The sequence below is a fragment of the Cetorhinus maximus genome, chromosome 13 (assembly GCF_964194155.1).
Source record: "Cetorhinus maximus chromosome 13, sCetMax3.hap1.1, whole genome shotgun sequence".
Lineage (NCBI taxonomy): Eukaryota > Metazoa > Chordata > Chondrichthyes > Lamniformes > Cetorhinidae > Cetorhinus > Cetorhinus maximus.
In genome coordinates this window covers 74,791,535-74,805,640 of record NC_135891.1, presented here as the reverse complement: position 1 = coordinate 74,805,640, position 14,106 = coordinate 74,791,535, and the positions used below count along the sequence as shown (strand labels likewise).

General features: G+C 40.3%; 1 protein-coding gene across 4 annotated transcripts in view; it reads right to left on the bottom strand.

The window, feature by feature from the left end:
* Positions 1-1,016: 1,016 nt before the first annotated feature.
* The window catches only part of LOC144688707 (scaffold attachment factor B2-like), an 84,261-nt gene continuing 71,171 nt past the window's right edge, over positions 1,017-14,106 (bottom strand). For all 4 annotated transcript variants that reach the window (XM_078555574.1, XM_078555573.1, XM_078555575.1 and 1 more), the window contains 3 exons: positions 13,066-13,178; positions 5,999-6,074; positions 1,017-1,532 (listed from right to left, as the gene is read on the bottom strand). In XM_078555574.1, coding sequence (XP_078411700.1) covers positions 1,403-1,532; positions 5,999-6,074; positions 13,066-13,178 — 319 coding nt within the window. In that variant the 3' untranslated portion in view covers positions 1,017-1,402. The remainder of the gene's footprint in view (positions 1,533-5,998; positions 6,075-13,065; positions 13,179-14,106) is intronic.

The window sequence follows — 14,106 nt, the reverse complement described above, 5'->3', positions numbered from 1 at the left end:
ATGTGCTGCCTGAAAGTGTACTGGTAGAAAATTGAATATTAATTTTCAAAGGAGAATTGGATATATGCTTTAAAAAGAAAAAAAATGCAGGGCCATAGAGAAACAGGAGTGGGAAAACTCTTCAGGCACTCAGGACAGACATGATGGGCCAAATGTCCTCCTCCTTTGCTGTAAGATTCTATGATTGGGTGAAGAGAACTCTTGTAATGCACTAAGTGAAGACTGGGTGAATCTGTTTTAATTAATGCTGATGAAAAACAAAGTTTCCAGGTCATTGTAAATGTAACTAACTGTTGAAAACAAATTGTTTGCTTATGGATGACCTTGCCAGTCACTCCTCCTAGCTGTCCCAAATGCAAAAGGAATCCCAGGGGGTATTAACGGAGGAAAATGGTAATGCACACCAGGAAAGCATTTATATTGTGTCAAGTTTTCCTGTTTGCAATTTTTACCATTATATTAATATATAACTTCAGTATTTAAAAAAGGTTACAGGAAAATGTAACATTATCAAGCATGCATTTATATTAAAAATGACAAGGAAATAGTTGGCCTTTTCATCTGCTAAACATAAAATAAGAGGTTACTAGTCAGGTTATGTGCACCACTTCATGGGTACCAATTTAATCTCTGCACCATGTGCACCCAAAAAAGCTTACATAAACCCTGGCTTCTCTCCTTTCTGGAAAAAAATAACTTGGACTTCAAATTTAATTTATGGATGGTCTTTTAGAACACAGATGAGCAGTGAGGGTAAAATAAGATTGGCAACTTTTCTTCAAGGACAGTTAAGAAAATAAGGAGGTGAACCTAGATTTATTCTCTGTCCTTCACCCGAATTCAGACAGATTGAAAAGGACACGGCATGGAAAGGGTTTGGGTTTTCAGCGAAAATAACAGCAATTCAAGCTAGTCAATGTTCATTCCAAAATGCTGAATGTATATTGCAACAAGAAAATGTAACAACTTTTATATTCTTTACTTACCTACATTTAAGATTTGATTCTTCTCTTCACCAATCAAAATACCAATGTGATTGCCACATCACCTGCTGGCACATGTTTAGTGGACAATTAAACACTGCACATAGGATTCCCAGGTGACAATAGATTTTGAAAGATTTATAGTTGTCTTGTATGTCAGACAGCCATAGAATTCAAGTAATATCAGTAATCAATGCACTACATGACTTCAAACACGTGATAGAAAAAGGCAAAAATGAATTTATCGATTCTTTGTCAAGATGCACACATTTAACAAAACAAATTATTAATTACAAAGTAAGAACTAGTCACTTTGAAACATACAGTTTAAATACTTCAAGACAATAAACAAAAATCGACTACAGATTCTTGAAACAAATACTAAAAACATTTTCTTCATGTGAAGATATTGAAACATTTTAGTAAGGGCGCTGGTAACCTCCTGAAGCACTTCCTCCTGACATATTTAGTCCTGACATCATTTGGTTCGAGCGGTTATCGAATGTCATGGAGCCTTGTTGGTAACCCCCTTGCATGTAGTTCCCTTGACTGTGAAAACCAAGGATTACAACAGGTTATGAAGTTAAAAAGACAAAACATATTTTCTGCTCTAATCTAAGGATGAGAGAGACAAGCAAGCAACAAGAGTGCAAAGATAGCATATGCCCAGAGTCCAAGGACATGCCTTTAGAGAACTGGAAACAGAAAACTAGCAACAACTTTACTGAACACACAACTACATGAATGCAGCACAAGTCAATCAACCCATCATGCTTGTGCTGTTAGCACCATGTTGGATCTATCTATTCTCAAACCAATTCCATGCATTCTTCTAAGGTAATTATTTTGCATGTTTAATTAATTTCATATTAAATGCTGTGATTAACTCAGCTTCAAACACACCTTGTGATTATGCATTCTGGTCCTAATAATCATGTGTGTGAATTCCTCAACCCATTTGTTCTTTTAGTATGAGTTCTCGTCTGATGCCTCTTTGTTTCAGATTCAATGAGCAATGGAATTACTTTTTTTTCTCTATTTCCTCACTCAAATTGCTTCAAAACAATGAATAGGTGTTAGATCCTCTCAATTTTCTTGGCACTAATGAACACATTCCTGATTTTTCCCAAGTTCCTCATTATAACACCTCACTCCCATATCTGAGAATCTGAAAATTCCTTCAGGTAGGCTTCATTAATAAAAGCTGATAAAGTTACCTTCAGTCAGCTCACCACAACCCACAGAGTCCTCGTCTGGGGTGGGGAGAGGGCATGTGGGGTTGTAACAAACATCAGTAGGTGGTTTGGGGAGTGCAGCATTGCGAGGAATATGTTACTGAGTAGGATGGAAGAACCTTTCACTGGGAAAGACTCCACACCGTCATGGTGTTTGCTTATCCTAACAGCAGAGAAGTGTTGTAACATGCCACCCTAATCTTTGCTTATGACAAGTGTTGGCGGTGCCCAGGGCTGCACTAGACAGCAAGAGCCAGACTTGGTATTAATAATGACTGCAAGTTCTAGGGAGGTACTGGAATCCTAACAGGAGATCGGTGTAAAGAATACTAAAGCTACTGACAGCAACTTTTTATGTCCTTGTTGTGCACTGCCATCCAGTGGATTGAATAGGAGCTGCATGCTAACAGATTGCGAGAATAGCATTTTTTAATCACAGCACTGCTTACTTACAAGCTTGCTACTTGCTGTAGGCAGCTGTTGACACTTGAGACTGCATAACCCAGGCCTTTTGAAAGCTTTCTGAAATGTAATGCTGAGACCATAGCAATATTTATAACAGGCACAATGGGCTGAATAGCCTACTTCTGCACTGTTATCATTCGGCGTGGAGGATAAATGGACGGAGATACCGTAGAACAGATCCTTGCAGCCATTGGCTATTTCTCATCAATCCTGGAACGACTCTTTCTTATGGGGGTTACCCCAAGAAAAGGGATGGCTGAGGGGCAACAACAGGTGGTGGAATAGTGGTATTGTCACTGACTAGTAATCCAGAGACCTAGGGTAATGCTCTGGGGACCTGGGTTCGAATCTCACCATGGCAGATAGTGAAATTCAAATTCAATTAAAAATTTGGAATTAAAAAGTCTGATGAAGTCCAGTCCATGAAACCATTGCCGATTGTTGTAAAAATCCATCTTGGGGTACTAATGCCCTTTAGGGAAGGAAATCTGCTGTCCTTACCTACATGTGACACAGCAATGTGGTTGACTTAAATGCCCTCTGCATGGGATAGGCAATAAATGCTGGCCTAGCATTTTTTAAAAAGTCTTTAATATATTGGGAATTTGATAGATTTGGTAAGTGAGAGAAACTTTTATTACCCAGAGTGGTTAGAATGTGAAAATAGCGAAGTAGCAGAGGCCACTAGCAAAAAGGAACTAGATAAATACAAGTGGGAGAAAGGAGTATAATGATATGCTGATAAATAATGCGTGAAGATAAAACACCAGCATATATGTTTCTGTTCTATAAAAAGCTATCTAATTCTACTCTGCTGTGTCCTTAAACCATTCCTTTACTTATGCCAGTGCTTCACCTTCAATTATATGGGATTTGATCTTTACTACTAGCTTATGTGGCACTCTAATCAATGCTTTTGAAAGTTCATTCTTAATCCATACACTACTTTGTTTACATTTGGTAATGTTAAGCTCTCGGTTACTTAAGGGTGATTTATTCTTTGCAGTTCTGTGTTAAGTATTTCAGTTGGCCTGGTTTAGCTTTCCCTTTTTGAACAGAAGTGTTACATTTTCCATTCTCCAGTTGGAATGAATTTCTAAATGTTATGCACTATCCAGCATTCCCACCAATGCCCCTACCCAGCTTCTTAGAAGCCTCTAATGACAGGTATGAAGCATTTCAACAGCACAGAAACTGAGTGCCTCCAGGCAGAATGTTATAGCTTTCAACCAATTTTTGGATTTCATGTAAATTACATTGAGAAAGTTGTAAGGGCACAGCGCCACATCCAAAAGTCTTATTTTGAGACATTATTTATGGTATTTTTCTGTATTTTACATGCCTGTGGTCATCTAATGGTTTCTTAAGCTTAATTAATTATGCTCCATGAGGCAAGGAAGAGTGGGGTGAACAAGGAAATGATTCCTATTCACACAAAAATAACAGTTACTGCTTCCTAATTTGCTTTGCCTTCCTTTGATCTCAATCTTCGGTACCCATACTTTCTCTTTTCATAGCTGTGCCCCTAGCTGCTTAATTTTCTTTCACAAGTCCATCGTATCTCCACTTTATTCTTGGGATGTAGGCAATGGCATTCTCTGTCAATCCATAAATGCAGATGGCATTAAGAATCAACCATATAGTGAGGGACAGTAGACCCATACCAGGTAGGGGTGGCAGTTTCTCTTCCCTTAAGAACATGACTGACTCAATTAGGTTTATACGACAATCCAACAGCTTTTCAGTCATTTTCTAATGCCAGCTTACAAATTACAGAAGTCAATGAATTCAATTTCACAACTTGCAATGGCAGAACTACTAGGAGTTGCTTGTCCAGTATCCTAGCCACTATGTGCATCTTTCACATATCGCTGTACTGAATTTTAATTTCTACCTTTAGGGAACTTAGCCAAATTCTGCTTGGTCAGAAGTGGGAATCTGGGAGGTGCGGTGAAACCATTCAGGAGATGCTTCAGCACACATGGGTATAACAGAAATCAAAGTTTGGGCCTGGGCTGTGAGGTAAGGCTGATTCTGGACTCACAAGTTGAAATATATGGGAGCAAAGCAAGCACCAAGGGTTAAAGGTGAGAGGGTGATTCAGTGGTACAGAAAGTACACATCTGTGATGCTGTCAATTATGTTTAGGAACAAACCGGGAGCATCCAAGTCAGGGGAACATCAAGATGCTGCTGCAGGCTAACAGCACAAGCTTCAGTCAGTGTCAGATTGGCTGAGTAATGCATTTCACAAATGCTGATTCTGCTAATGATCTGTTATTTGAAGGAGTATTACACAAATCAGCCAATTGCCCAGTCCTGAAGTTGATGACCTTAGCTGCCAGCTTCATGTTCATGGTTTATCTCAGCATCTTTCTGTGCTCCTGACCCAGGGAGTGCGTTTGGAGTTTAAAAGAGGCAGGACAGCATCAGGAGGGAACAGGATCCAGACATGCAGAAAGCAGTGAAAAATGGGCCTCTCTTAAAACTGTTATAACGTAGAGATCCACTGTACCTGTACAGAACTGAAAACCTTACAGAGCAAAGCTTGGACAGGACAGAACAAAAGTCACAAATAGGTCAGGCAGAGAACAAAAGAGAGGCAGAATGAATGAAAAGGCCTTGGAATTGGAATTAATATCATTTTCCAATGATTCGACTGGTCCGTGCTGTCACATGATTCTCTTAATGTGGCAATTAGAAATACTGTGACACCGTGCATAGCAAACTGCGTTCTTTCAGCTCTTCAGATAAATGTGGTCCGGACTACACCAAAGTCTTCCATCATTGGCAGTCAAGAGAGCACTGGAAAACAGCACACACTCTTTTCACTTTCCAATTGAGGAGCATATCTAGCTTATAGGTAAAAGCTTATAAGAGCATTACAATTATTTCTGTCTGATAGAGGAAATGGTCCAACATAAAATTAAACTGCAACTTGGATGAAAGTGTGGCTGGCTGGTGGTAATTTGGCATAAATTGACAGCAAAATTATGGAAAGAGTACCAGGATGCACCAGAGAAATTGCAAACTCGATTTCGAGTCAGAGTACCAAAGCTGTCATGTGTGAAATACCTGCATATAAAGTGGAACAGTGCTAGACAGGCAGGTAGAAACATTAAAAGGAAAAAAATACTCAACACAGGAAGGGTTAAATTCCAGTTGTGCTTATCCATATTGCCAAATATTGAATAAAACACATGGACAGAAACTTTATCAAGTCAGACTCCAAGGATACGAGAGTCAGCGTTTTAATAAGGCCTTAGATGACCAACGTTCTTAAGTGGAGCCAAGAAGTGATTTTTGTGCTACTTACTTCTGCAGTCCTCCTCCACCTCCTCTCTGCATATTATAACCTGTCCCAGATGGGCCAGACATGCCCCGATCACCACCTGCAACAACAGTATGTTAGTGACTAACCTTCTAACACTCAATTAGTCATTCAAAAAACATGCAAGCACTTCAGGAACATACAAGGATAGTAAACCACAAATTACACCTAAATTAAACAAGGCCCAACAAATAGCTACAAGATTCCAGATTTCCACCAGAATATTTCAACCTTTACTTCGTTGTATTATACAACATTACAACACATTGCTAGTTAGCCATCAATAACCTTTTATCCCAAGTATTACCATTGCAACTAACAAATTATTTGACCAGATATATTTGATTCCAGCCCTGCAATGAAATTCACTCAAGGAGTATATAATTAAAATAAAATCTCTGGGTCACTGTGGCAAAAGAGATTCCACGTAGTCTTCATTCTGTGCATAATATGCACCCGCTGTACACCACAGCAGCGTAATTTAAATTAGCATGACAATGCCAACATGACATGGCAGAAGGGAGACTTGCACATGGTTGCTACTTGCCAAGTTATATATAACCTGCACAATGATACCAGTTACTTTTGATCTTGAGTGTGTTTCCCCTCTGTGGAGTCAGTTGGGTGGCTATGAATGTGGGGTGTGGAGGTAAGTGATTTAACTATCTTTCTTCACTCCATTTTCTAAAAGTAGGTCAGTAAATTAAAAGCAAGCGCCAAAATTCAGGGCTGATCAGACACAGATGCCATCATTTATTTACTGGTTGGATCTGAACAGTGGATGAGCTGCCTTCTTGAACCGTTGCAGTCCTTGTGGTGTAGGTACACGCACATATATGCAGAATATGGGCATTGCAGAAAGGACTTTAAATTGAGTATCACATCATCCACTTGCTCTGAACCCAGTTCCCTTTCAGATGGATTTCCCAGACAGTTAGCAGTTCACATATTGCCACTGTCAACTGTGGATGAGTATGGCACACAAACCACCATCAGGATGAATGCAACATGATTCAACCTCAGGCACCACTTTCCCAATCCCTGGTGATGCTCATAGTGGGGAGGGGAGGGGAAACAAAGGCAAGAGGTGAAAGTCATCTCAATTTCAGCAAAATCTCTTGCAAATTATTTTCTGCCCTATTAAACAAGCTAGCTCCAAGAAGCCATGGTCACTGATGACAAGCCACTGGAATATACATAAACCACCCTCTACCACATGTCCAAGTTTCTTTAGCCGCACAGGATTTACCATCTCTATTCTTTGAGCTGGGTCCAAAGGTCACAGACAGCTTATCTCATTTCACTGCTGACTTCAATAATCAAAAAAATCCATTAAACATTCATGAATAAATGGAACACACAATGATGTATTTTAGGGGAAACAAAATAAGCACAAGGCAGAAAGGATTAGAAAGATGGCAGGATGAGGCGAAGAGGGTGGTAGGGAACTCATGTGCAGTATTAATGCTGGCAGAGACCACTTGGGCCAAAAGGCCCGTTTCTACAGTTAGACTATGTAACTTTATGCTTAACATACTCTGCAGTCACTGCCTCCTTCATTAGGCTAATCTCCCTCAGCGGATTGATATTTTGTTTTATTTGACATATATGTAAACAAAAGCCGAAAAACCACTGAGCTGCCCAAAATGCCTCTCACAATATCGGATCCTGCCAGGGTAGCAACCGGAATTTCTCAACTTAGAGAACTCTAGGCTTCTACAGTACAGGATATCTGTTGACATAGTTGTGCTGGTTGGCATCACACATGGGTTATCAATGAGTCAGGATATGGGGAAAACCAAAATCCCTGCACTTCAAAACGTACTGCAGTAATGGAAGTGCTTGAACCTTTAAAATATTTTTTATTCATTCACAGGATGAGGGCGTTGCTGGCTAGGAATGAAATCGAACAGAGCACCCGGCATCGACCTAGGCATCGGAAACGACCACGGCAAACCCAGCCCTGTCGACTCTGCAAAGTCCTCCTTACTAACATCTGGGGGCTGGTGCCAAAGCTGGGAGAGCTGTCTCAGCCAGAAGTAGTCCATAGTCATACTCTCGGAATCATATCTTACAGACAATGTCCCTTTTGGTAGCTATGCTTGATTCTGCCTGCACCACACTCTCAAAAAGTGCATTCCAGATCCTAATCACTTGCTGTGTAAAACAACTTTTTCCTCACTTCACCCTTGGTTCTTTTGCCAATCACTTGAAATCTGTATCCTCTGATGTTTCAGCTCTTCTGCCAGTAGGAAAAAATTCTCTCTATCCACTCTGGTGAGGCCCCTCAGGATTTTGAACACCTCTATTAAATGTTTCAAGCTTCTTTTCTCAAAGGGGAACAATACCAGCTTCTCCAATCTAGCATCGCTGGAACCATTCTCACAAATCTTTTCTACAATCCTTCCAAAGCCTTCATATCCACCCTAAAGTGCACAGCCCAGAACTGGACACAATAAATACTCTAGTTGAGACCGAATTCATCATAACTTCCTTGCTTTTGTACACAATGCCTCTAGTTATAAAGCCCAGGTTCTCACATGTCTTTTTAACCACACTCATAAACTACCCTATTAGCTGCACTGTCAGATATGCTGTCTTTCAGATGAGATGTTAAAGTGAGAACCCATTTACTCTCTCGCTAGGATGTAAATGTTGCACTATTCAAAGAGTAAGGTAGTTTATCCTTGGTGTCCTGGTCAAAATTTATCCCTCAACCAGCACCACTGACACAGATCTAGTCATTCTCATGTTGTTGTTTGTGGTTCTTCATTGTGTGGAAAGCAACTGCCACATTTCCTACATTGCCACAGTGATTTCACTTCAAAAGTACTTTGTTGGCCAAAAAACGCTTTGGGATAACCTGAAGTTGTAAAAACTACTGGCATTTTTTTTAAAACCAATTTATTTTAAATGGAAAGCTCCAGCAGACGCAAAGGTCCATGCCAGTTCTACAGTCCCATTCTACTGCTCCATCCCTGTAACCATGTAAGTTTATCTTCATCAAGTGTCCATCCAATTCTTTTTTAATAATTCATCATCTCTGCTTCCACCGCCACCACCACTTAAGCAGCAACTTGCTTAACTGGGAGTCAGCGTAGGTCAGCAAGCACAAGGCTGAGGGCGTATGGAAGTTGGAGTGAGTTAAGATGAGCAGCAGGATTTTGGATGACATCAAATTTACGGAGGACAGAATGTGGGAGGCCAGTGAGAAGTACATTTGAATAGTCAACTCAGTGACGCATGTACCTTTAGTACTGCCCTGTATCTAAATGTAAACACTGAGTTTAGTCTATAGGAATCATATCTGGTGTATGCAGTTTTCACATTGGAACAGACTGAAACTATGCTGGGAATTACCTGTGAAGTCCAGTATGCAAGTTACTATAGTCAGGGTTGATCATCGTATCTGGAACACACCATCTCCACAAGGGAGACAATACATAATCAACCTCCTGAGCATAAAGGAAATGGATCCTGTTGACAGCAAGTGCTGTGAAATTAATGGACACGGATTTTTTTCGTAAAGGACTGAACTCTACCTGGGTATGCACAGGAGGGTTGCTGCTGGCTCAAGTTTGACCTTTAGTCTGTCAGTTGAGCAAGAGAGCTCTTACAAGGAGCCTGGTTGCATATATGCCATTCTCTCAAAGCATCAATGTTATGCCCTTTAAATTATAGCAGCTGTTCTACTAATCTGCCAAAAACACATTTCCCACTGCAGGGTAGCTGCAAAAGATGCTGCTGTAATTTTTCAAGGGGACAAAAACACAGCATGGCAATCCGTAAGGAAGCTCAAGCAAAGCAAGGGATCACGTGGCTTTTTGCTGCAATGAGCAGCCAGCATTTGGGCGATCAGTGTGACAGAAAATATCCCCATCTGTTTTAGCAACTGCCTGGAACTTGAGTGGCCAACTACAGAGCATTCTAGGGCTTGCTGTTTGGAAGTCAGGGCCATTCCAATGGAAAATTAGCAAGGTTAGCATCCCATCAAGGTAAATTATTTTAGACATAACTTTGCTGTTTCTTTGTATGAAGTATTGAAATAAGATAGAAACCACAAATTTATCAAGTGATAAATGCTGCTCTCCATGACAAATTTCAGGAGCTTATCCTTTTTCTAAAATACCCATTCATTGCCCAATTATGGTCATGTATGTGATCTCTACAAGTGAGGTCAAGGGGTTTTAGCGTGTGACCATCAAAAACATGTATTTAGGTGGAAGCTTTAGCGTAGTAAAAAAAACTTCCCATGGTACTTAAATCAGATAAAATCTGACACTGAGCCAGATAAGGTAATATTAGAACTGGTGAGCCTGAGCTAATGCAAAAGGCCAAGTATTAAAGGAGTGCCTTAAAGGAAAGCGAGGTAGACAGACACAGTGGTTTACAGGGGCTCTTGAATTAGGTCCTGTGTAGCTGAAGGCACAGCTGCCAATGGTGGAGAGATGAAAATCAGTGATGAGTTGGTGGCTGAATTGAAGGAGTGTGAGATGTTGAGACTTGTAAAACTGAAGGAGCTTATAGAGAGAGTGCAACTCTGTTTATGACCCTTAGGTTATCAAACAGGTGGCTGAAGATAAATGATTATAGATGTTCTGATCTCATCAATATTATGAAGTTATAGATAGTAGTTTCATTACATATGTCAATGCCAGAATACCTTCCTGGCAGCTATTAAAGAAAATAACTTCTGCCTCCTGTTTATTAACTTTAGGGTGTTTTTATCCTGAGTTAATAAATTCTAAAAGGCCATCTTCATTTACTTACATTTTATCCTACCCACAGTTCTTAAATCAGCCATTCTGCCTTATTTTCAGCAAAAAGCTAAAAAGGGGAATATATACATCCTCCAAACTACTACATACTAGCTGATGTCCTACAACTGCTCTTGGCAAATACACCAACAGACCTGAACATATGTTCAGCTGAAGCAAAAAAGCAGTGAATGGGAACAACTCCAAACAAGTATTTTTTTTCTGTAAGGCATTCTGAATTTTTAAACCAGCTGCATTCATTTTATTTACAACATGAATAGCAGTTCTTGCATTAGTTTGGTGGGATGTTCTGAAAAAATCCTGATTTAAACATGCCTATTTAAGTAAAACTTGTTGTGATACTAGGTATTGCACGAGATATATATGGTGAAGAAAATGCACAAATTCACTCCGGTTTTTCTGTTTGATATGTTTGCTGCCATTTGCCAGATCCTAAACAGATGGCGAGTAAAGGTAACGGTTAAGGTGAGCTGTTTCTCCCATATTAAATACACAAGGTCTATTATGTATGGGTATATAGAAATGCAACTTATCAATTACATAGAATATACTGCACAGAAACAGGCTATTCAGCTCAACCAGTCCATGCAGCATTTATGCTGCACTCCAGCCTTAATCTACCTGTGGTGTGTATAGGGAAAACACTATTTACTCAGAACTCAAAAGAATGTACCTCGTTGTCTCTGGGAAGACCTCTTTCCAAATTTTCTCAATGAAGGTGTGCTATACTGCAGTAGTGCGGTAGTGGAGGCAGAAACTCTCAACTCATTTAAAAGGTGTCTGAGTATACACCTGACAGGGCTACAGACCAAGTGCTGGAAAATGGGATTAGGTTGGGTGGCTAGTTTTTTGGCCAGTGCAGACACAATCGGCAGATGGGCCTCCTTCTGTGCTGTAAATTTTTTGACATTTTCTAAATATTTGAAAATGAGAAATGTGCAGGAATCTGGGGAGAAGCCAGGGCAGTGGCATTATGTGCATTGCTCCTTAGGAAAGCCAGCATGGGCACAATTGGCCAAATGGCCTCCTTCTGTAAAGATTCTATTCTATGCTCCCTCGCCTATCATCCAGGTCCTTTACAACAAACCTCAGCCTCATTAACTACATGGCATGATATCCACAGCTGAGGTCGGGGAACATGACCTACCAGTAATGCACATCAGAATCAGGACATGGCCATGACATTTTCTGACAATATTTTGAGGCCAATTTTCCCGACAGTGGACTCCAAATTACCTTCGCTGTTTAAAAGACAAGTAAAGGCTGCACTTTGACAGGTCAGCAAACATGCTGACAACAGAACATTTGCACTCCTGTACCTTCTTAAAATATATTCCAACCACCTATGGCAGTACAGTTGCTAATGGGTCAGTTTAACCTCAGCAAAATATGAGTCTGAATCTGTGTTATTGTCACGGGGGAAAATCAGCAACACTATTTTGATATTCAATATAATTAATTTTGATAGTCAGCCTTCTTCAAACAGAGAAGTCTCCATAAAGCTGAACTGTCTCACTATTTACCTACCACAGCTTCCTTAACTATCCACTCAATTCCATTCCCTATTCCATTTTATTTATCAAACATTTGCCTATTTTCCTTTTCAAAGTTATTATCCACCCCTGTAGCTGGTGTGACATTCCATCTCACAAGTCTCAGGGTCTGAAAAGCTTCCAAACATCTCCCTTCATTATTCTGATGATGGCCTTAAATTTATGCGCTCTGGTAACCAGCTCACTGACCATTGGGATTAGCTCATTCGTATTTAACTCAAATCCCTCAATTTTTGAGTGCATTCAGATCACTTTCCCTTTTAACTATTAAAGTATTAACAATGGCTTCTTTTGAGTTTTTTTAATTCTTTCATGGGATGTGGGTGTTGCTGGCAAGGCCAGCATTTGTTGCACATCCCTAACTTCCTTGCTAGGTCATTTCAGAGGGCAATTAAGAGTCAACCACATTGCTGAGGGTCTAGAGTCACACATAGGGCCAGACCAGGTAAGGACAGCAGATTTCCTTCCCTAAAGGACATGAGTGAACCAGATGGGTTTTTACGACAATTGATGATAGTTTCATGGTCGCCACTACTTTATATTCCAGATTTATTAACTGAATTCAAATTCCAATCTGGTGGGATTTGAACCCACGTTCCCAGAATTTAGCCTGGGTCTCTTTTGAGTTACCAAGCTATAGATGCTGCCTTTGCAAGATGCAAGTAGTAAAAACACTTTCTTTCTTCACATTATTCAGAAACACAATTAGTCACATTTTTACCTTGCCAATGATCCCTTGACATCATTCCACTATCCATACTTCCTTGCCAGGAACGATCATGAAATCCATCCATCTTCCGGCTGCGATCAGTATTCCAATCTCGGTTCAAAGGGCTAAGAAAAGGAAAAGAATAAACCTCTCAATAAATATTAACCAAAAGCTAGAGGGTGCATGTTTAGGTCAGAGCCTCGCACTACTCAATACTGAATAACAGCAAGACACAAAGTGAGACAATTATTGATCAGAAATAGTGCCTCTATTTAATCAGTACATGTCTCTAACATGCTTCATAAATAGAAGCTCTTATAAGGTCTGCTGAAATAGTTTGCTCGTTCTGCCACTGCAGATTAACCAGGAACATTCTCCATTTGCCAGAGATTTCTTGTTTATTGGTGGCCTTTTTGTGGACATCAAGGTGAAAAAGATCATTTTGAGGAAATGGAAACATTTTTCCATCGGTTCAGCAACAAGCACACCCAAATAAGGAGCTACCTCTATTGGTGCCCTACCAATGTGCTCGGTCCCCACCTCAAGAACACATTGACTCAATTCCACCACTGATGCTCCTGTCCCCAGCAAAACCTTCACAGCCTCTTCTGAGAAGGCCCCTAGCCCATTCCCTCAAATCCAAGGGAATGTACATGGTACACAGCTGGCTTCATCATCTACGGCTGTGCCTGTGAGCCTGTTGCCACCCTCTGCCACTCTGTGCCAAGGTGAAGCGTACAGCAGCATACTGCTTATGTTAGACTAGTAATCCAGGAGCCTAGACCAATGATCCAGAGACATGGGTACAAATCCCACCATGACAGTTGGGGAATTTAAATTTAATTAGGTAAAATTAAAAAAGTCTGGAATAAAAAACTAGCATTGGTAATGATGACTACCAGATTATTGCATAAAGCCATCTAGTTCACTGATGCTCTTTAGGGAAGGAAATCTTCCATCCTTACATGGTCTGACCTATATGTGACTCAAGACCCACAGGAATCTGGTTAACTCTTAAATGCCCTCCGAAATGGCAAACAAACCATTCAGTTG